At 31.0% G+C, this 25,141-nt stretch overlaps 1 protein-coding gene across 2 annotated transcripts in view; it reads right to left on the bottom strand.

Annotated features, from left to right (window-relative positions):
* The window catches only part of LOC143062714 (uncharacterized), a 31,948-nt gene extending 7,330 nt beyond the window's left edge, over positions 1–24,618 (bottom strand). The window contains exons 1-2 of one of the 2 annotated variants that reach the window (XM_076234472.1): positions 24,151–24,618; positions 16,075–16,137 (exon numbers count right to left, since the gene is read on the bottom strand). In XM_076234472.1, coding sequence (XP_076090587.1) covers positions 16,075–16,137; positions 24,151–24,445 — 358 coding nt within the window. In that variant the 5' untranslated portion in view covers positions 24,446–24,618. The remainder of the gene's footprint in view (positions 1–16,074; positions 16,138–24,150) is intronic. The other variant, XM_076234473.1, reaches the window with a different exon arrangement.
* Between the last annotated feature and the right edge of the window lie 523 nt (positions 24,619–25,141).

Raw genomic sequence — 25,141 nt, 5'->3', positions numbered from 1 at the left:
ACTGATGCGGGTTAAAAGCTTTTCATGTGAAACTTTTATGCAAATTTGACTGATGTAATCAGATAAATTGTTTGGGTTACTTTTATCATAGATCTATTAGTTTATGTACTATCAATTTCTCTCTTGGGTATTTTTTATTATTTTTTTATAACTTTTAAAAAGGCTTTCTTTGAAGTAAATAATTATTTAAGTAAATATCGTGGTTTTGTTTTGATTTAAAATCATTTTTAATTAATTTTTGTTTTAATCAAAGATCAGATAAGTCAGTGATATACACTTAACATTCAAACCGTTGTTTATTTTTTTGTTGAAGTTTTCACCGTAAATTTGCCATTCACAGAATCATTTTCTTATTTTCTTTCAAAAAGAGAGAAACATAAGATACAAAAAATACCATGACTATTTCAGTTGGTTATCGCCAGTGTTCAGAAGTCAACTTTTAAATCGCACAAGCAGCTTTTGTCTAGAAGTCACCTGGCAATTCAGCAATCATCACTGAGACATTAAAAAATGTGAATTTTACCTACTGTTTTTAAATCTTCGAGCTATGAAAAGCTTCCTTATTGCGTAAGTAGTATGAAGGGAAAATCCAATCAAATGACGAATAGAATATGAAAGAAAACCTGACAATAAATATTGTTTGTAGATATAAGCAGATTTGTTTTACATTTTTCATTTCAGGGCCTTGTATAACTTGATGTGCATTCATAGATCGAAATTACACTGACAACGCCATGGTAAAAAAAGAAAAAAAAACACCAAACAGACAAATATTAGTACACAAAGCACAACATAGAAAACTAAAGACTTAAAACAAAACGAACCACACCAAAAATGGGGGTGATCTCAGGTGCTCCTGGAGGGTAGGCAGATCCTGCTCCACATGTGACACCCGTCGTGTTGCTCATGTTCACAAATCCGGTTATATAGTTAAATTCGGTATCTGTATCTCTGTAGACATTTTCCAGATTAGCAAACACTTACATAATTTGGCTTGTCGATCTAATATAAAGCAAGATTAATATCAAAATCACATTAATCTGGTCTAGCCTAGAAGAGATTACTTACTCCAATTTTTAACATGGATAAATGTTCATAGACATAAAGAGCAAAATTAATGAGATTGTTACTGAAAAACTGAACATTTAGATTGGATAAAGATTGTACTTACAAAAATGATAAGTTTGATAAACGAATTGGATAAAGATTGTAGTTACAAAAATGATAAGTTTGATAAACAAAATGTTACTTCCGCTTATGAAAATTAAAAATGCTTATAGTAATGTTTCGTTTTGAAAGTTCCATTTACATGAATAAATGTAACTCAGATGTCGGTTTTCATTTATGTATTGGAGGTGCCCTTTCGATTGGTTCAAATAAGCCACGATAAAGTAACCCCTAGCGTTAAGAAAGTGACAACGATATTTGACTTGTCACAGATGACAAACGAGACGATTCCCCAGTGATAATCTAAATCTATTATTTAAACACTGAAAACAAATAAATGTCAAGATAGTTAACACCTTCAATTTAAGCATTCGTACTGAACAGGAGTTCTCCATCACAAAATATACATTAAAAGGTCAATTAAGATGCATCATACCGCATAATGACATAAATAGGTAATCGAACGTATAGTCGGTGGTTCTCTACCGTCATAGGAGTTTCATAGAGCTGTAGATTTCACACAGCATGTTCGTCCATGTTCTAATTATTGTTTCATTATGAAGATTTTACAGCTCAAATTTGAACAAACGAAATAAAATTACATCTTTGAGCTATTCAAATGCTTTAAAAAATGTTGTTTTTTTATAAACAATGTTAAATGACCAATGAGTATAGTTTTACACTCTGTAAACATAAATAAGAAAAAGTCTACAAATAAGAAATAAATAAATAAGCTGTGGTAATATTGTCATTTAGACAACAACCAGAAAAAGATACTAGACGAAAATGGCGCTAGTATAATACATAAATAAACCTTTAAGTTACATTATTACGAAAGGTATATCCGGAATAATTTTAAAATCAGTCAAAGGTGTAAATCCTGTTTGTAAATTATTTTTGTTAAATGAGAAGTATAAATGTATCTTTACTATCAGAGGTTAACGAGATATTAATTTATTCATGTTCTGCAGCCAAGTTTTTGAGGCAAAACGTCTGTCCCACTCTACTTTTATCCTTTATTTCCAGATTGCAATTTGCAGCGCTCTTTTCTAAATGGCTTTTATATTCTATGCTTACGTTTGGTAGAACTATATCGTCAAGTTAATTTATAAGGGTGTGAATTGGCTTCCTTCAGTTCTGTTTTTCCATTATTTGTTTTACCCATTATTCTCTGTTCTTTATATTTCAGCATCCGAATACTCTCTGTTTTATATTTGTTTGCCGATTTTCAATTTTATTTTATATGTGTTGGATTTTTTATTTTGCACTTTTTGCACATTATTCCGTTAGTTGTAAATCAAACCTAGCCCCTCATTCATGGCGATGAATCTTAATCAGCTACAGTAAGTTAATCACTTTGTGATAAGGAATAGCATTAGGTTGCTTTACGTCCAGTGGCATATATTTCATGCATGTTCAAGACTCGAACATATAAACAATGAATACAATAAGTAGGTCCGGTATTACAGGCCGTCTGAGACGAAAGTCTGGGAACTAAATATGGGATACCACTGATTAATGAGGGTATACATTTTATATTAAATAGTGAAATTATAAATACCAACGACAACTGCTGAATAACAGGCTCCGGACTTATACAATCCACTCACATTTCGGTGGGGTTTAGCATACACATGAAAGATAAACTCTCCCCTGACCTGGATCAGTGCACTGATGGAAAAGCACAAACAAGATCAAATTTAAAATCAGCTGGAAAAAGGCTTGATTAGCACGAAGCACTTACAACTGCTAACTCAAGGGCAAAAAATACTTCTTTTTTTTTTTTTTTTTACTGAGGACTAGTTTAAAGCAAATTACAAGTTATTCAGTCGAACAGATGCCAGTAATATTTAAGCAAAAATCAGTAAAAGAATTTGGACAACCTATCTCAGATATATACAAGACACCATAAAAGGGTAAGAAAGAAAACCAGGTCACCTATATAAATTTTCTTTTAAAGTCTAACTGTCTTTTTTGACATCATTACTTACAACAAATAATTACCTATGTAAACTTCTAACACATGCTGTTATTTGCTATAAAAGTACATCAAACGTTGAAAAGTTGATGTAATTGAAATTACACCTCTAAGATTCTTCAATCATTTTCTTAACAAAATGAAACAATTTTCATGCATTCAGTGATTAGAATTGAATTTCAGTAATGCAAAATTTACAGTCTATCTAAATCGCTTGGAATGAGAGTAAGTAGACACAAATGTCATCAAAGGATAACTTAAATTAACCTGGATGATATTTACACTTTCTGATTTCTGATAATTTTACATTGATTAGTTTAATTATAAAACTGAATGTACAAAGGCATTGAAGCTTGATTGGATAATATTACCATCAATCCCGGGCTAAATAAAAGCAATCCCGGACTGAATAAGATGTCGATAAATTAGTGGTTCGCAAAGAATAATTACATAATAAGAGTTTTTGTTGCTTTGAACATTGCTTGACAAGCTCTAACGTAACAAGATCCGGTTGCTTATCAGGTTGTTGATTTCTCTGTTATTTTTATTAATCAAATATTTCAGATACACATGGAACTGTTTATTGCGTGTTTAAACATTAATGAAAAACAATATTTAAAAACATTGATTGACAGGAATTTCTCGTGAAAAAGGTCAGGGGTGTCCATTGTGTAAATATTAGTGATACTTTTTACTACAATAATCGTGTGAAGTATAATAAAAGTGTGGTTTTATTTAATCAAAAGAGAAAAAAGAGATCAAGGGACAATTGAAAATCAGAAAGGGAAGTTAAACAGAAAAGCCAATAAAAAACTATGAAAGGACAAGTCCACAAAACACAACACTGAAAACACTAGTACTGAAAACTTAAAGATTGAGCAACACAAACTTTACTAAATAAAAGTTCCTTCTTTGAGCTTGTATATTTTTTATGCATGTTCATCTTTTAAACTTTGCAGTTCCTTTATGAGGGTACTGATGGGGATCTGTTATTCTGTATTTCTCTAATCTTCAAAAAATTAACCCCTTTTTCTCTAATCTTCAAAAACTTAACCCCTTTTTTCTCTAATCTTCAAATAATTAACCCCTTTTTTCTCTAATCTTTATTTTTTTTACCTTTATTCTCTAATCTTCATTTCTAAGGGCATTATTCTTTAATCATTTAACCCCATCCAAACCCTCTTTTATTCATTGAATGTTAATAAAAGAGAAAAACTAACAACATTGTATCGATCCGCATGTCATAAGTTTGTTATTGCCCTACTTTCTTTAGTAGCTAAATGCGAAAAATCCCTTTCTTGGAAACGACTACTAGTTTGTTTATCCAACAGTTTGTCGATGGCCACCGCAATGAACGTACTTTTGGAAGATAGTATATGGTCCTTCCATATCTTTTGTTGTATGGTCTAACTATCCATCTTCAATTTTCAAATTTCACATAACAGTTATTTGCATCATTCTTAGTTTGGGTTTTAACATTTCTTATTCAAATGTATTTTATGTTTCACTAAACATTTAGGTAGTTGCCCTCTAAGCTTTGTTGTCGCAGCTCAATTACAAGAAATTGTAACCATGCTTAAGCTGCCATTAAATATTTTTGTTTTAATATGATGAGAGTATATCAAAGTCTACAAATAAGTTCTATAATCGATAAGTTGATAATTATATATAGGAGTCAATTTGATTTTTTACGATACAAACGTGCGTCGTCTTTTATTAAAAGATGTAACCAAACACCACAACTCCGGATTGTGCGTGTAATTCAACAGTTAGCAGTTCGAATATTAAAATGATCAGCGCTTAATGACGAATCAGAACACTTCTCATACCGAAGTGGTACATGGGTAAGTTACGACCTAAAGTCACGCGAGACCTTGCGAAACGTGAAAAAGAAACATGTAGTGGGTGGGCTTCTAGCTCCTAATGTCAACCTACCAGAACATTCCAACTTGACATTTGAATCCATTTTGCATCAATGTTTAATTCCTCGTTTTGATTAGTCTTAATGATTTGAAATATCAATATGTATCTGCATTTCACACGAATACCTGTAATAGTATAAACAAGTATCGAATTTCTAATTACATTTTTAATAAAAAAAAATATAATTAATGACCCATTTTAAAAATTCTCACGTCTTCAAGAGACACTGAAGGAATGAAATAGGGTCCTGTAAACATTCAGATTTTAGTTTTTAACCGTTCATATGAATAAAAATATAAAATCAAAAATAGTTCAATATAGAAAACCCAATCGGAATTTATCTCTACGCTCGATGGACGTAGGAGTAGTAAATAAATACCTTGTTTGCGAAATCTTAATTTCCACGAATAGAATATAGTACATTCAGCCATAAATCCATGGACATACTTTGGAACCCTAAGTTAATCTAGTACATATATTATATCAAAATTAAGCAAACAAAACACTTTGTTCACACAAAAAGTTACACCCGGTATATATTCAAAGTTATCTATATAAAATCTTAAAAGTGTCAACGGTTAAAAGCAACGTTAGAATGGCCGTTTTGCATCGGAAAAATTATATTGGAAATTCGAATAAAGAAGAGGTTATCTGATGACAAAACGAGTACTATAATAATTATGAAGCTAAGTCACCAGAAAAAAACGAAAACCGAAAATAAGTTTAACATTTAAAGATCTCGTTAAAGGGAAACAACTCTGTGAATTCCTGTAGGTCAATCAATTATGCAGACCACACGATATATTAACTTTGAAGTACAATTAAAGTAACGACAGAACTGCATTGTTATTTTCTTGTTCAAGCTGTTAAAGTAAGCAGGTTATTGACTTCGCGTTCGTTCATTTTACTAGTTCTAAAGGGACTAGGGGAATAACTCGTTGGATCTGGTTAAAGGGAACTAACTCCTTAGATCTTGATAAAGCGGAAAAATCTCAGGATCTGAGTAAAGGGAACTAACTCTTTGGATCTGGGTACTTTGGATTAGTAAAGGTCAAACAACCAGAAAACGTAAAATTATTACCATGTAGTACAGTTAACCTAAAATATAGTGTCGTGATTTCTTTTACTTCAAGATGTAATAATTACCATGTTGTTACAAATAAGATTCATCATTCGTCCATTTTACCAGTTCTAAATGACTGATTTATAAATTTTGCTACGAAACATCTGTATTGAATGGATAAACAAATGTTATATGTCATAGATCAAAGGGAAACACTTTCCACTCAGGAAAAAAAGATACCTTGCTATGAAAAGATTCATAATATTTTGATATTAAAATAATTTTTATCATAAACATCACGAGGAATAAATTATATAAAATAATGACAGCTGTTGAAAATATTTTCGTGGCTTTCTCCCCTAGGCTTTCACAAGAGGATACGATCAGTGTGTATCTAGAAACACGAAATACAAAAATTTCAATGCCTGTCACTCAAAACACAATTAAAATGAATTTAAAACAGGTAGCTTTTTTGCATTTTGTCAGCGTGAATGACATTCAGCGTGAAGCTAACTTTTTACGACACATCAAAAGTTTGCTTAATTTTTATTTATGGCAATATGGCCGATATATATAAACCACATTGTTCATTTGCATTCACTTTTAATTATACCTATTATCCTTTGTAATAATGTTAATTTTGTTTAGGTTAGTGCATGTACATAAAATGTAGTTCATCGTATACAACTTTGAATAAATTTCCATTATTTCAAAATTATTTTTAAAAAGGGCGAAAATATGCAACAAAGATTCCAATATCTACATATATCGTGTATATACTAAAAAGGGATGTTTGGGGGAGGAACATATACATATACATGACAATGAAAATTATACATCATTCAAAGAACTTCTATCATTGCCCATACATGTAGTTTTAGGAATATCTGTTTTGTAATTTTCCTCTATTTGTTTAACAGTATATCGTATTACTTTAAATATATCTGGATTACACATTGTTTTAAAGGTGTTCAAATTGTGCTATTTAAGAAAGATTTTGTCAAAGATAGATATGAAGAACAAAAAAATAGAATGAACAAGCATTATTTTATCTGTATTGTATTTCAGATGAAGATTCATTTAGTTTTGGTCACTGATGTCCATCGAAACAAAACAAAATGTAAAAACGTTAGTATTCTTGTTTGAATGGTTTTATTTTCTTTTGTAATCTGTTGAGCGGTATGGATTTTGGTCATTGTTGAAGGCCATACGATAACTTATAGTTGCTAACTTTCAGTCATCACATTTTTCATTTTATAAGTGTTAAAAATTGGAAATTTTGAGTCAAATAGATTTCAGCAGCAATGTATAGCGCTAACAAACAATTTCGTGTTATTGGAACTGAATGTAAAATCGTTGAAATGCCTTCGTTTTATTTTATTTACACTGTTCCAATAAAACAATTAATTTTTTGGGGAAATAGGCCATACCCCCTTGCAAAAAAGAGTCCAAATAGAATGCAAAGTGTTCAACGTCGTTAAAAAAACTAAACACTGACTGACAGAAACTTATATACATATATTTAGAAAAAAGTACAATACACGTTTTATGGAATTATTTTCTTTGTTATTTTATATAATTTCTGGTGCAAAATTATTAACCTTTTAAACGTACGTATACTTATATTATTACAGCTTCATCTAAAGAAAAAGTGATACTCTCACAGATCAATTAAAAAGGATAATATTGACAAAATAAATCATGATTTACCACAAAAGAAGAATTTAACACTCCGATAATTTTCTTCTAAACAATCAAGAGATTATGGTTTTCTTAGTGTTTGTAACAAATATTTTTATTTTTATAAATCATATTATGAATTCATATTTCAACATCTGGTTCTAAACTTTTAGCATGCTGTGTACTTGAAGGATTGATTTTTTTAAAACATTTTTGAGTCGATGTCAATAAGACGTGTTATTTTGAAAATTTTCAATAATATTAACAGTTTTACTATAAATTGATACAATTCATTTCTAATTTGAAACAATGCTGTTGAAGCGTTATAATATGAAATAAAAAAAAAAAAAAATTCCCAGAAGATCAACTGTATTCGCCTAGCGACTGGAAACAAATACAACAAATACTCTGTTAAATGAAAACAAGAAGAACAAATTAACATACGGAATGAGTTTGAATTGTCATGCTTTTGTTCAAAGTTTGTTCCTAAATTGTTTTATGTTTGCCGGTTGAAAAATGTGACTTGTACAAACGTCAACGCCCTTCATTTCGTTCTTGTAAAATAGAAATAAACTAACACAAGTCTAAAACCAGCAAAACATTAGCTTACAAACCGATGAGACAAACGGAGAGAAAAAAAAAACGTACCCCTTTTCTGCCCTTTCTGCTCTGATTTGACCTTTAATCAGAATCGGCCATAACAACAGTTAAGTAGGTTTAAAGGTTAGTTAAAATTTCCTCGAAACCTTTTTATACATAGCTTAAACTTAAATTTGATCATTTTGTTCAAAAGATCCCATTGATCAATTGAGTTTACTAACTACGCAAAAAGTTTATTTTTTTTAAGTGAAATATCTATTACAAGAGCACCTATTACTCATCTTGTATAATGCACCCCTCTGGAATAAAATGCAACCTTTCATTAAGCACACTCAGCCTTATTCATACAGTCATCTTAAAGAAAGAAAAACGTCTTGTTATTTTGAATAAAATCTCTTATTATACGTAGATCAACTTCAATTTGTTTATGTCATCTAAACAAATGATAATAGTGTTTTCATCGACGTCCGCGCTTAGTTAAAACAATTGAAGCCATTCTACTAAGATAGCACTTTTGCAAAAATAAATAATTTCCTCGTCTCTAGCTTAAGCAGGATGATTCTACACGTGGCGAAGTCGTCAATTTCATTGTCAAAGCAGAGTTATGGTCCTTTCAAAGTTAATAAAGTTATAAAAGCCTCTAATCCCTTATTAACGAAAGTGTTTCTTTTAACGACCGCCTGACAAGTCAAATAAATTTGTTTTATATTCTCTCAGATAGCTTACGCTCCTTGCGGCGATATATCATAAAATTTATGTTCCGAGTAATATTTTCATGTAGGATAGTATGAAAAAAAACCATAAATAATTTATTTAGATGTTTTAATATGTTTGCCATTAAATTAAATTGTAATCTAAGGCGATGGTTAATGCCTGCTTGAAGCATGCTGTATTCACACATATGGGTTGTCCTTCCTTTAAATACAATCCCAGATGTTTTTATAGAAAAGATTTTATTATTCGGTCGAAATATTTTATTCTGATGTTTGAGGTGGTCACAAGAGGATCTAATAAAATACTTATTCATGTTTTTCTATAGCATTTGCATATAATATTTAGTATTCTCAACTTTTTTTCTGTCTTTCAAAATTCAATATTTTGTATCTCCAAAATGAAAACGACAAAGTTTCTGGTAGATATTTAGCTCATTTGCAATAATACCCCATCTCCCAAGTTTTCATAGACTGGTCTTTAGTCGACATATTGTCATTGAAATAGCCTGTGACCAAGGTTTATCCTTGAATACATAAAAAACCACTGAGAAGTATATATTTGACCATGTATTTCTATTTTGGTTAAATAAAGTGGTTGGGTGGTAGTCTTATTAAAAATTACACCTCCTTTATTTACATTTAAAACTACAACTACAATAAAATTGGGGAATGTGTAAAAGAGACAACAACCCAAACAAATAGCAGAACACATGCACCTGAAGGCCACCAATGGGTCTTTCCGAATGCAACCCACCAAGTTAATCCCCCACCCGGAGTCGGTCTTCAGCTGGCCCCCAAACAAAAATGTGCACTAGTTCACTGAAAATGAATGTCAAGATTAAATGTTGGTAGCCATTTTTACTAGTAGACTATAGTAGGTTCGTTTAGAATACAATTATAAGGGGAGACTTTTAAGACGTAACGGAAATCAATCAAATACGCAAGTAAGTTAACAGCTGATCTACAGTTACATAATCTATGTCTACAATTTTGATAATATATAAAAGTATATATATAATTTTGATATAGCATACAAGTATGAAACAGGTGGACCCTTAATATGTTCATTTCAAAAGCAACTGTTCCAATTTGGGATATCAATATTAATTCTTTATGAGGCCAAAAAAAAAATTATGTGTGTTTCCTATCATCATTAAAAATAATGATGAAGGTAGGCATGATCTTTTTTTATTTTACATTTTTTTTTACATTGAGTCTATTGGAGGGACATTTTGACTTTAACAGTGCTTATTGAAAAATGACAAAAAAAAACCTCTAAGGTAGGCTATTTCTGAGCTTAAAAAATAGGGTGGGTACCGTAATAGGAAACTCACATTTTTTTTTATTTGGCCTTACAATAAGAAAGAAAAGTTTAAAGTACATAAATGTTACAAGTCTCTCTTGACTGCATTACATACTGTTTTGTATTTCTTTCAGACGAGACGTCAGAAAATCAACAATGATTGACAGGAGCTCGTGAGTGATGGAATGTTATATGCATGGTAATGAGCTTAGGGTAAAAAATCTTTCTTTAAAAGATTCTTGTTAAGAATTTACTCGCCAGGGGTAACAGCTAGTAATTTCTCCTCTTAAAAGCACGTGAAATAGTGCATGAAAATGGATGATGGCCATACTACTTTGAATATCAGTATGATAATTGTGTTCTCATGTTTCATATTGAAAAATAAATACTAGTAAGCTTCATGGTTACTTTATCAGAGATCATTCATCTTTTTCATTAAAATATTGAAACTACTTTAGAATTTTAATGTAAAATTTTCTGACACTTATGCTTAGTTTTTTACTACTGCTGTATCATCCTCGGTAAATTTTCGCAGTTATTAGTATTTGTGGTTTTTCTTTTCGGTGTTCATTAACAAAAGAAACGCCTTTTCTTTTATTTTGGTTTAAAAATTTATTAGAATCATGTAATCACAATGTTTCGTCTTAATCTGCCTCTTTAAAATCACCATGGAAAAATGCAGACCATGTCGCATAACAGTTGTCGTCACGTGGTGTCTTTTTTAAGAAATACCTACACAGAACTTTGCACCAGGATTCCACGCAAATTATACCGGCTTTGCACCAAGTGTCGACAATTTACTTTATTGTGAGACAAGACCACGAAGGTTCATCATTTCGCTTATATTCCTTATATATGGTTTGTTCTCTGATATTTATAAATTTTAAATTGATAATATTTTTGAAGCGTGCTTCTTTTGAAAAAAATAAATGTAACCTTTATAGTGTCAATGTTCATTAGAAAAAACTATCCTACCGTAGTCTAAAATCGTTCATCTTGTCAGTTCGTTAGGTATTTGTGTTTGAACTTAACACACGGGGAAAGTCCGCATTGACGTCACTACGCTACTTCCGGCGTAGAAAAACAATGTAGAATACGTTTTTTCTGCACTTTTGAATAAAAAAACATTTCTGAAGGTAAGTTTTCATTGTTGTTCTCAATTATTGCTAAAAATGCCAAATTTCTAATGCCCGTTTCAATCCCGACTTCCGAATGTCTAAAAACATTCTAGAACTTCACAAAATCCCACTTCCGGCCTCCATTGCTTTGTGTACATTCAGTTCAGCGTCATCAATCTTGTGGCAGGCAATACAGGTCAAGCAAATCGTATTTTTAGGAATTTTAAAATGACATGCTCCTTAGGCAGCAACCATTTGATTTTCTGGGGGGGGGCTATGGTTTTTTTTTGTGTACAAACTTTTTTTTTCACCTGCGGCGAAAAACAATCTATTTTTTTCGCGACATGTCGAAAACAATTTTTTTCTTTCAATTTTAGCATTACATATAGTGGCAGCTGAGGGTGAAACAAACATTTTTTTTTTCTCAGAATCAAAAACAAATTATTTTTTTCTCCAAAAACTGGAAACAAACTTTTTTTTCCAAAAAAAAACATAGCCCCCCCCAGAAAATCAAATGGTTGCTGCCTTACGTCTTTCGCGATTTTCCCGCGAAAAAAGCCCAACCAAAATGAAAGGAAAACTAATTGAAAAAACGATGCCCATGCCATAATTTTGTACAGGAATATAGAGTAGGTTAATGAAAAATAATTTACATTTATTTTTCATAGAATTTTCTTTTTATTCATTATAAAAAGATCGATATTCTGACCATCATGACTGTAGATAAATATTCATACAGAATTCTATTGATGTCAAAAGGGATGGCAAAAAAAAGAGTTTTCCTGTTGAATAAAACCCAAAATTATTGCAAACTATTTTGAAGCAATATCCCACAAAGAAATAACGTAATTGCCGTAGACTGGAAAATCCCCTAATTGACAGTAGAGCAATTTGATTGGGTAGAACGAATTGACATCACGTGATTTTGACGCCATTGAAATTTAAATGTAAACAAACAAGGTCAGAAGGTTCAGTATGGGAAAGCATCGTACATTTAGTTAATGACAAATAATTATGAGTTACCAAGCTTGACAATGCATGGTAATAAAAAATGAAAGCTAAGTGTACAGAAAAAATAAGAAAAAAATAGCCTTAGGATAACGACTTATCATTACACCTGGATATATGAATGGCATAACCCGTATACTTAAGATTGGATGAAACTAGAATGGGGACTTCCACACGTAGACGCTGAAGGGATATTTACAATAATAGATATCAGAGTACTGCAGTAAATACGAAGGCTGAGTGCACGTGGGATAAAAAAAAACAAACAAAAAAAAAACCGATTATGATCAACTGTTGCTTTCATGTCAATGAAATGTGACAAGGAAACTGACATTAAAGTCATACTACGTGCGACTGTGGAATTGTATATTGGCTTAAAAGTCAAACGATGTGCCAAATATGTCAACATTTTGCTATGTAAGTCACTATACGACACTATGGTCGGAACACCAACAAACGAATTTAAAAATTAATAACTTGACACATAAGAGTTCAAGAGACTTGCGTGAACAGTTTGATCTCAGGGATATGGACAGGGAGAAATTAAAACAAAAAATAAAAAGGGTGTTTAAGGGACATAATGATATTTATTCATTAAAAAAACGACAATGTTATACAGACAGATTTGTATTAAACTGTGCGAAAGACCAGCTTCCAAAAAAGTATAACAAATATACCGGACTCCAAGCGGCAAAATCAAAAAGGGCCCGGAAAGTCCATAAAAGCTGACAAAATTAGTATGACAATATACCGGACTCCAAGAGGCTAAATCAAAAAGAACCCGGAAAGTCCATAAAAGCTGACAAAATCAGTATGACAATATACCGGACTCCAAGAGGCTAAATCAAAAAGGACCCGTTAAGTCCATAAAAGCTGACAACATCAGTATGACAAATATACCGGACTCCAAGAGGTTAAATCAAAAAGGGCCCAGAAAGTCCATAAAAGCTGACAAAATCAGTATGACAATATACCGGACTCCAAGAGGCTAAATCAAAAAGGGCCCAGAAAGTCCATAAAAGCTGACAAAATCAGTATGACAAATATACCGGACTCCAAGAGGCTAAATCAAAAAGGACCCGTTAAGTCCATAAAAGCTGAGAAAATCAGTATGACAAATATACCGGACTCCAAGAGGCTAAATCAAAAAGGACCCGTTAAGTCCATAAAAGCTGAGAAAATCAGTATGACAAATATACCGGACTCCAAGAGGCTAAATCAAAAAGGACCCGTTAAGTCCATAAAAGCTGAGAAAATCAGTATGACAAATATACCGGACTCCAAGAGGCTAAATCAAAAAGGGCCCAGAAAGTCCATAAAAGCTGACAAAATCAGTATGACAAATATACCGGACTCCAAGAGGCTAAATCAAAAAGGACCCGTTAAGTCCATAAAAGCTGACAAAATCAGTATGACAAATATACCGGACTCCAAGAGGCTAAATCAAAAAGGACCTAGAAAGTCCATAAAATCTGACAAAATCAGTATGACAAATATACCGGACTCCAAGAGGCTAAATCAAAAAGGACCCGTTAAGTCCATAAAAGCTGACAAAATCAGTATGACAAATATACCGGACTCCAAGCGGCAAAATCAAAAAGGACCCGTTAAGTCCATAAAAGCTGACAAAATCAGTTTGACAAATATACCGGACTCCAAGAGGCAAAATCAAAAAGGGCCCGTTAAGTCCATAAAAGCTGACAAAATCAGTATAGCAAATATACCGGACTCCAAGAGGCTAAATCAAAAAGGACCCAGAAAGTCCATAAAATCTGACAAAATCAGTATGACAAATATACCGGACTCCAAGAGGCTAAATCAAAAAGGACCCGTTAAGTCCATAAAAGCTGACAAAATCAGTATGACAAATATACCGGACTCCAAGCGGCAAAATCAAAAAGGACCCGTTAAGTCCATAAAAGCTGACAAAATCAGTTTGACAAATATACCGGACTCCAAGAGGCAAAATCAAAAAGGGCCCGTTAAGTCCATAAAAGCTGACAAAATCAGTATAGCAAATATACCGGACTCCAAGAGGCTAAATCAAAAAGGACCCAGAAAGTCCATAAAATCTGACAAAATCAGTATGACAAATATACCGGACTCCAAGTCAAATCAAAAAGGACCCAGAAAGTCCATAAAATCTGACAAAATCAGTATGACAAATATACCGGACTCCAAGTCAAATCAAAAAGGACCCAGAAAGTCCATAAAATCTGACAAAATCAAACGCTATCAATCAACATAACAAGTGAAAAACAACTGCCATATTTTTGGCTTGGTGCAGACATTTTCCGAAGAAAATGGTGGCTAATCCTTATTTTTGTAAGTTAAATGAGACCCCACTTGTGTTACAGTATTTCATGGTTCCGGTATATTTACAAAATTGGGTGAACAAGTTAACCCAAACAGATATAGTATTTAGAGTATACCAAATACAGCTTTTGACCACATCTCTGAAGAAATTTTGCTATTGTAAAAAGATGAATGTGGATGAAATATACATTATGACAAAATATTATGGTCGTCTACTCTGGGGCCAAATGTCGTCTGAAAGAAAAGTGTCCATAATTAAGCCTAGTCAACATCAACGTGTACACTTAATGAGGTAGACCTAGTTTAAGGGAAATAACTCTTAAAATCATTAGTACGTTTGTGTCAACCATTTTCATAAATATTCTAAGCTTCTAGGTTACATAGATTATTTCCAATCTCTTTCAGGTAAATGCTTAAAAAACATTGAAGAAACTTGACTTTAACAAACACAACTGATTTAAAGAGTTATCTGCCTGAACCAAGGTCTACCACCTTAATTACGTTATAAATAAATAACGAAAAAAGAAGTCAACAGTTGTTGTGGTCAATTATAATAAAAACACAACAAGTTTTTCCTTACAGTACAAAAGAAAAAAAAAACAGTCAGCATTTATAGGTTTAAACAGAACTTTTCTGATTTAAAAAAGAGCAACAAGATCATGTGGTACATGTATCTTTAGTTTTCGAAAACATGTAAGTGAAATACTAATAAATCTTATACAACTCAAATAATACTTCAATAAGTAATCCTGACAAATTTTGAAGGTTTGAATTTGAATTCAAAAACAAGCAAGACAAGAATAGCTTCCAATCACCATGCATGCATAACAAAATACGAATTTATCGCACAAAAGAATAAAGAGAAGATATGCATCAAATACAGTTTTCTCTGAACTGTGATATTGTTCTATGCATAAATATAAAGAATTTAACGAGAAGATTTTTTTTTCTCCTTATTAGTTTATATCTAATATTGCATAGATGTGGATGCAATACGCACACCACTCCACACTTGATAGAATTCATTATTCCCAAGAAGAAGATTTTTAACAGTCAGAGAAACCTTTTTATTTTAACAAGGATAATAAGTTGTTTAGATTATTCCACAGAGCATTTAATCGTAGAAATAGTTTAAGTTTCTGTCCCTCGGCTTCGTCTCGCTCCAGTTCCGAAAGCTACCACCAATCACACAGAACGAACCTTACCTGGCATTACGCTTAACGGTGTTATAACGAGAAACTCTTGTAGAATTGCAGTTTCCTCTTCGTCTAAAACATTCCCAAAACCTCATTTTATAAACATCAGATATACGAAATGACAATATTCCTTTACGATTTTTAATGTATTTGTTTTTGTTTGTCACTTGTAAAATTCATCCTTTTCTGTGTTCTTTTTTAAAAAATTGTCGTTCCTTTATGTCAATTGTGTGTTGTTTTTTTTTGGGGTCATATTTATGTACTTAATCAATCTATGCTTATAGTTTTATAATGAAACGATATTTGAAACTATGTACTGTTTGTTTTCAATATCATTGTATCAACTCTCAGATTTTTTTGGAATGTAAGCTTAAACCTCTTTCTTCAATTATCAGAAGTCTTGCTTAAAGAAGTAACAAATGATCGAAAGTACATTACGTTTATTTCTGAGGAATCTTTTGCATCCTATTCCCCCTCCTTTTTTGTATTACGCATCGTCTTTCCGTCGTTATTGCAGTATTATATTTTTTTTGAGTTACTTTATTTTTAGTAGATGTATCCTTTACCTCTGATATTTGCCAATGTCTCTTAATAATATCCTTTTGTGGGGGGAGGGGGGTGTACTTTTATATAAATCATTCAGACATTCTCGACTTGAGTGGGAGATGAACTTACCGATTAGAAGGGTAAAGGGAACAGTTAATTTTCCTTGCTAACTTTGTATCAAAATCAGTCGAGAATTATTTATTTCAGACAGTTTTTCCCTTAAAATTCTAAACGAATAAATTTTATTATTTTTGTTTGCCCCATACAACCCTAACAACAATAAAATAGTGCTTGCAGAGGCATGCATAATTAAAACTTGTCTTTTCTGGTTTGTTAATCTTATGCTAATAAAAGAAGTCACAAAGATGAGACAATTTTAAGTAAGCTTTATGAATAATTTGTTAAAAAAGACAGAAAGACGAATAAAATGTTTACAGTTCATTTTGGTGACTCCATCAAATTATAAAAAGTAAATTTATGATGGACAAGAATAGCTTATGTTGCTAGCTATTTACATGAAACACTAATTAATGAGAATAAATATTTTCTGATTTGCATTCTTAATGACGACTTCTGTAAATCAAGCATTTATTTTAATTTAGATATTATCATTACTATAAAGTAAAAAGGGGGTATGGGGGCAAACGTCAATTATACTGTTTATTTTGAATATCAAAGAATGTAACATTATGTAAAGAATACTTCTTGGAAGTTTTATATTTCATCTACAAATCACAAAGAACTGAAATGTAATTAGTATATAGTCGTGTCAACAGTGTCCTCTTCTGGGAGAGTTCATTAGTGTTCAAACACGAATGACAGCTTTTGCTTCATGATGAAAAATTCCTATATTTATTCCCTCGTGTGTATTAATTATCAATTTTCATATTCTAAAATCTGCTAATCACAATGCGAAGATAAACAACTGAAAAAAAATGTCAAAGAGATTTCTCAATTTTTTATAGATTAATAAGATAAGGAATTTATCTACATTTTAAATTTGAATACCCAGACCTAATTAAGTAATAGTATTCTTTTGAAATCGAAAGTTTCGCATTTTCCGAACCACGGAAAAAACTTATTTTCTAATTTTATTGTGCCACTGACAATGTAATTTATTTCAAAAAATGCAAATTTTGTGATATTTCCATGATAACTTCATTCTATAAAAACACTATGCAAATTATCATAAATTATATATTTATTGGTATGTACTTTTTTTAATTAGTGTGTGTTCTTTTCAGAACTAGCTATAAAGTTTTGTCTACAGACTTGAATAATTAAAAATATTCTTTGTATTATATAAATTATGATGAAATATGGAAATTAAATGCATAACCCAACCCAAAGTAAGATCTTTTACGTCTTAAACTAAGAATGAGACTTTTTTTATAATCCATTAAGATAGTCTGTTAATCATAAATCAAATTGGAAGTGTTGGCATTTGAAAAAAAATGCTGACTTGTAGGAGTGTGATATGGAACAACATAGTTTTGATTTCGTAATTTTAAGCATGTTGAAGATTCCGCTTAATAATGCTTTAACATTCAAACACCAGTTATATTATTTGTTCGGTTGTTTTGCATTGCTTTAATTTTACTTCAGTAAATTTTGTAATTGTCTTTCCTTTTTTTCAAAAACTTAAAAAAAAACTTTGAAAAAGAAAAAAACAAGCGAAAACTGAATTCAAGCGTTCTGTACACAACAAATATATATATATATATATGTTTATATGGACAATAAAGTGTTATCAGCATTGTTATACCTACATTATAAACATTGTTTTCTGTTTCTTATTTTATCTCTATTTTCTCCACATTTTAATGAATGTTTTTCGATCAAGTAAGCCCTCTCGCTAAATTTCATTTTAATCAAAGAGTATTGCCAGACATCAAAAGGAATACAGGGACAATAAAAATGAACAGTTAAACATGTTAAATATTCAAATTCACAAAAAAGGCTGGTCGGAACATGCACAACTCAAAAATTATTTTTAACTAATGCAGAAATATTTTTGATAGATTCATTTTTTTTTTAACTTTCCATATATATATAACATGTATAAAAGCGAGTTATCTAGTATATCTCAGATTCATTAAAGAAGGTACTTTGTAATGAACCAAGAAAATCTACTTCAACATGGTAACCTATTTTTGAGATTTTATTACCTAAAAGGCAAAAAAACATGTTTCAAAGTTTTTTAAGTAGACAGACACTAGATAAACTGCGTTTTTTTATGTTTAAATCCTGACAAAATATGCCAATTCGGAAAACAAGCTTGGTGACCTATCCTTTTTAATTCATTTGTCAAAATGGCACAATATAAGCCATGTCCTTACCATCTAATAATTCAGTCCCTCCTCGCCATCGAACTTTCCTACCTGATAATGTAGCCATCGTTGTTAAGCAATGGTATATACATGTAACAGCTTAATTATAAGGGTTAGCCATATCTAGGCACTTATCTCTGACTTTTTTTTAATATAATTAATATCTATAGACCTTAAAGTGTATGGATATTTTTTCAGACACAGGTGCCTTAAGTTTTATCTAGGCAAAAATAAAGAACATTGTTTTACTCATATACCATAAAAACAATCTCATTCTACACAGGTTCCTGCCGATTCTCTCCATTTTTCTTTAATAGCCATGAACCGATTGTACATGCAAGAATTTATCAATTAGCAATATATTTAGCAATACTGCATTTCTAAAGTTAGTATTAGGGTTTGGCTTGAATTTTTGTTAAAATTTCGGGGAAAGCTGTTTCTTGTGAATTAAACTATCTTTCCAATGACGTCTTCACCTATAGGTAAGGATATTGGTAAAATAAGTCATAGGTTTAATCTTATAAAAATTATAAGTGTTGTTGCTACATATATTTTAATCATTTTTGTTTTCTTCATTAAAATAAGCAAATTGAAATTGCTAAAGCTTCTCTTAAAAAAAGACAATAAAATTAAATTTCATTTTTCAAACATTTTTATTCATTCTAATACAAAAGTTATCATGTCATGTTATAAAAAAATATCCTCCGCAATTGCCTCAACAATTACAGGGAATAATAAAGTAACTTTAACTCTATTAAAGGAAGTCCTACACATGAAAGATTTAAATTATTGGCAATGAAAAACGAGACAAATGATGGCAAAGAAAAGTCATGTCATATTGTTAGCAATGAAAACATATTGAGTGGAACCATTGAAATACATCAATTCTTTCAGGGTTGATCAAGGTTTTACAGAGTGCCTTACTCTCTAACTGTTTGTCTTATTATGGAAGTAATATTTAAAGTTACTTCCATGGTCTTATCTACAGCGAGTCTTAGGCGAAGGCAAAACACATATACGCTGTTAACTAGTCTTCTAATCTTGAACTTCATACTGGAAGTTACAGTCAAGTACACAGAATCAAAATAAAATTGGACATATTAAAGGGATAAATAATATATATATACTTTTTTTGATTATTTATTTATTTCAGTACCAGATTTCATCCTTCTCTGTAGTGATCTTTCCCTTAGCTTCAATTTGCATACGCGTTTTGTTTATTTCCGTGTTTGATCATTAACCTCAATCCCTAAAATTAAATAGGCAATTGAAAAAGTGCAAAATGTTATCTAATGGTTTGATTTCTCAATTTGAACGTCCACACGCCTATCGCTCTTGTTAAGATAATGCCCGAAACACGTGTACAGCCACTGAACCGGTACTTCACTTATGACTTTTTATAGTATGTTTGATAAAAATGCATTAGACTCCCCAATCTTTCGATCTTTTTGGTAAAGTAGATTCCATGAACATGCATGTGCCGTGCATAGTTTGTTGCAATTTGAATCATTGGTTTGTGTATTTCATGTTTTTAATTGATACTTTTATGTCTAATGTATTTCACTTCCCAAATTGTGGTCGCCGACAAAAGGTTGTCCATGATACATGTATGTGGGGGAAAACGATACCATAACTGTGTTTTCTTTTAATAACGTTTTGTTTTCCCCTTTTATGGAGGCGGTCTATAATCTCAACAGTATTTTGCTTTTAATTTGATTTTGACCAAATTCAATTATTTTCCTTGTCTCTTATTCTTGTAGAATTTTGGTTTTACATTTAACTTTGAGATTTATTTGAGGTCATCAGTGTAACTCTACACATTGAAGAAAAATATATATGTAGTAAGAAAAGGTCCTTATTTATCAAAAACTGGTTAAATATAAATAGTTGATAGGCAGATAATATTTTATTTTGTCGGTGAAAGGAGAAGGAGGAAAAAAGTAAAAACACAAAAATACTGAACTCCGAGGAAAATTCAAAAAGGAAAATCAAAAATCAAAAGGCAAAATCAAAAGTCCAACCACATCAAACGAATGGATAACAACTGTCATATTCCTGACTTGGTACAGGCATTTTCTAATGTAGAAAATGGTGGATTGAACCTGGTTTTATAGCTAGCTAAACCTCTCACTTGTATGACAGTCGCAAGTAAGGGGAGTAAAAAATCCATAATGTTTTCGACATACTAGTGTAGATATTTATCTTAGATATTCGTAAGTGTAAATCATCTTGAAATAAATAGTTAACAAACTATCGTCATTTGCACATACCAAAGTCTGCAAATACATTTTGGAATTTGAAAAAATACAATGTAATTTTGTCTGTACCCAAATGTATTAATAAAAATGATACACATGACCAAAGATGTTCAAATTGTCTACGCCCAAAAATAAGTCACTTGTTTCAATGTTGTTTGATAATAGTTCTTAGAACTCAAAGTTAACTGCATAATGACATTTTTTTTCATTTCAGTTTCGAACGTAAATAAAAATAATTTAATTGTTTCTTGAATTTAGATTCTCAAGGTTTAAATTTCTTTAAAATGAAAGTCAAAATACATCAATCAAGCTGGAAAACAATTAATAATGGACAAAACGAAAAAAAAGTATATTGTATGTTTGATTTTTATTTATTTAAGTTTTTTTTTTAACTCATTTCTTGTGCGAAAACTATAATGTTTCCATGTGCAGTTTGGTGTGCAATTATAAGAACCGCAAATTCTCCCTTTTATTGTTGGCATGAACCAATATCTCATTTTTAACTTGATATACGTGAAAACAAAATATTTTAGATAAGTAAACACAACACACGATCTAATTTGTATGTATAACTGACATTTCTGTCTTTTGAGGGTTTATTGTGTATCACTGATGCATCTTGCATTCTTATTCATGTTTGCTCTTTGAAATTAAAGCGGTCAGTTTACAAATAGGTATAAAGAAAAGTTGACGTGTATCCACATTACAATTCTTCCAAGTGAATGATTACGGTTTAGAAAAATATATTTTCATGTAAATTTTCTATATTTTTTGGCATTCAAAATGCAAATTAATGTCAGGACATATTTTCCTGAATTAACAAAATTGTTACATCTTAAAAATTTCAGTTTTACGCAACAAAACAGATTTATTTTCTATGTTAATTTTGAAAGTATTAAAGCTCGTAATCTCTGCTTAAATTGAGCTACAAACTGCTCTTCTTTGAAAAGTAAAATTGAGTCTTTACAATTTAAATATGACTAAAATAATTTCAAAGTAAGATCACTTTGGCTGATTTCGCACTGCCAAGCAACGCGTTAAATTGCATCCTACATTTTCGCATGAACGGTGCAAATTTAGGCTTCTTTAACACGACGAATTTTCATACTATTGTTACGGGGTCAAATAGGCTTGTAGTGGTACATTTAAAGTTTGTAATATGTTAAATTTATTTTATAATTGGTTCACAAACTAGCGTTTATTGGCTTCGAAAATTGAATATTAAATATCTTTAAATTATTAGTTGTAGAAGATTTACTCGGCTTATGGTTGTATTCCAGTGAACTTATCAAACAACCTTGTAACATGTCAAACTTGAACCAAAGTTCTTGTTTAAAGATTTTTTCTCTCGAGTAGAGAGTATTCGTCTTTGATTAAGCTTGTAGTCTGAGAGATGAAAGTTGTTGAAATGAAGGGTTATGGTAGTTTTAGATGAGAAATACAGACCCTTCTCATCATTCACATTGATGTGTTGATTTTTCATTTCGTTTCTACGTAAGAATTTGTTGAGATTCCAAATACTACAGTTATTCAACAGTAACATAAATCGGCCATTCTTAAAATGGCGCAGTTTTTAAAACTAATTTCAGTAACATACACAAAAGTGTTAAAAGCTACAATCTTATTAAAACGCGAATGATATAACCAAATAAATATGAATTCTAATTTGCATATTTTGATTGAAAGTATTTGGTTATCGCAGTGTAGCGAATCATAACCATGTCCTGATTTTTGACTTGAGATTTTTTACGCGGTTCTGATGTTCGCAAAGATCAAATTGACGAAATGAAAATGCATATCATTTCTTTCACACATGATAAAAAAAAATCTGTTATTCAACACTTATAAAAAAAAGATTGACTGAAAAACATGCATTTTTAAATTCTGAAACTATGTTCATCACCACTTGTAAAAAATATTTGACTGAAAATCATGCATCTTTAAATTTTGAAACTATTCACTTAAACTTGTAAATATTATTCATAGGTATTTTTGAAAGTGCACACATGTAAAAGTACATTTTTATTGTGTCTGTCAATTTACAAAGATGACATTATTATTGATTTTTTTGTCATGTTAATGTTTATAATTTCATATTGATTTTGATTGCTTTTAATGCTGAAAACGCATTTTCATTAATATTTCTAAATTATTAAATTTTCATTAGAAAAAAAATAATTATTTATTTTTTTTCAGTTAGTTTATATAATGACGTTTTTCTTTGCATTGATACATAGTTCTCACGTTTAATTGGTAAACGCAATAATTGTAAAAAAAAATATTTCAGTTTCATCTATATCATGTATATTGACAAAAACATACAAATGCTTAAAAAATGTGTCCCATAAATAGCACAATTTAAGGTTAGAAAAAAATATTACCATTCATAAGAAAAGAAATATTTATTTTCTCATACTGTTGCAAATATTTCACAAGCTATTAAAACCAATGTGTAAAAGTATGCCAACAACTATGTCATACCCTCAAAATTTGATTAAAACAAATAAATTTGATTAAAACAAATTTTGTATCAAACTTTGATTTTTCTAGTATTTTAAAAAATAGTTCTGCTATATTTTCAACATGATAAAAATCTAACCTTCTTTAATCTTTCGCATAAGGTTTTAAATACATATATGTCAGTGTTACAATAGTACCAGGTGTCCGTTCGTATTCCCAATATTGAATTCTTGACCACAAGTAAATAAAATTTAATCATTTTGATTGTTTATAAAGTAAGATGTTATTTTACAAAACAGTCGGTGAAAAACACCATTCATTATAGTTCAAAAGTACACGCTGAGCCGTCAAAATTTTATGTCTGGCGAATAAATAGTTTAATCTAATAGCCCATCTTCATGATCAGCTCAAATTACAAAATGTCAACTAAAATTCCCATTTTTTATCCGAAGATAAAAGCAAGGGGTGTGTTTATAAAATTAAAATATTACCTAGCTCGGTTTGGTCAGGTGCGACTCCTTTCCGGACAGGTTTCTTTTCTTTCATCCAGGCATAGTCAGGAAATTTCATCGATAATCCAGAATCCCTTGCCCCAGGGTCGCCTCCAATGTCCTGGGTCGGTTGCTGCGAGGTAGTGAAAGATTGGCAGTATGATCGCATGCCGTCGCTTGAAATGATTGATGGTGCTTGTAAAGCTTCATTGATAAGTGGCACCGAAGTCATAAATTCTGCAATACTAGGTTGGCTGTTAATAAAGCCAGACTCTCTTCCTTCGTCCATGGTCATTTGAAATTTTTACAATTTTTTTCACAAATTGTTTTTTATCTTATAATTTCACATGTTTAACTAATATATTCTCGACCAGGTGACACTTTACCAACTATGCATTAAAATCTATGTATGAGATGGACGTTTCAGAATGATAACCAACTGCTGCCTAAGTCATGTGACCGCTACAACCAATCAACAATGTCATACGAGAATTCTGACAGATTGAAAGACATGAATTTCTAAATATAGACAGTAACTTATTGTAAATATGAACAATATATGTGTGATTAGTTAAAAATTTAATCCACAAAGGACGACAACGATATAGTTGTGTATCGGCACACATTTTTTACATGAATGGTTTAAGTTCATATTGTCGTCTGCTGTTAACTGTTGGGAGAAATTATTTTTAAGTTCCTGCGGGAGGTAATTAAAATCTATAATATCGTTATTTTTCATGGGCTGTCAGAAGGCTTATTGACAACCAACAAATCACTACCAATCTTCAAATCTTTTACGGAGTAATAAAATCTATTTCTTCGCTCATTGTCGGACGATAAAGGTTAAATTTTTATCATTTTATTCTCATCATGACCGATTGGCAGCATGCTATTATAACTGGTGTAATGGTTTTAACACTGACGCCGAATTTTGCAAACCATTTTATTTACCAAGTTTTCAAACGGACATACTAAAAAATTTTCTGGAATT

The sequence above is a fragment of the Mytilus galloprovincialis genome, chromosome 2, assembly GCF_965363235.1.
Source record: "Mytilus galloprovincialis chromosome 2, xbMytGall1.hap1.1, whole genome shotgun sequence".
NCBI classification, from domain to species: domain Eukaryota; kingdom Metazoa; phylum Mollusca; class Bivalvia; order Mytilida; family Mytilidae; genus Mytilus; species Mytilus galloprovincialis.
The sequence above is the reverse complement of the archived record's forward strand: the minus strand, read 5'-3'. Positions and strand labels throughout refer to the sequence as shown.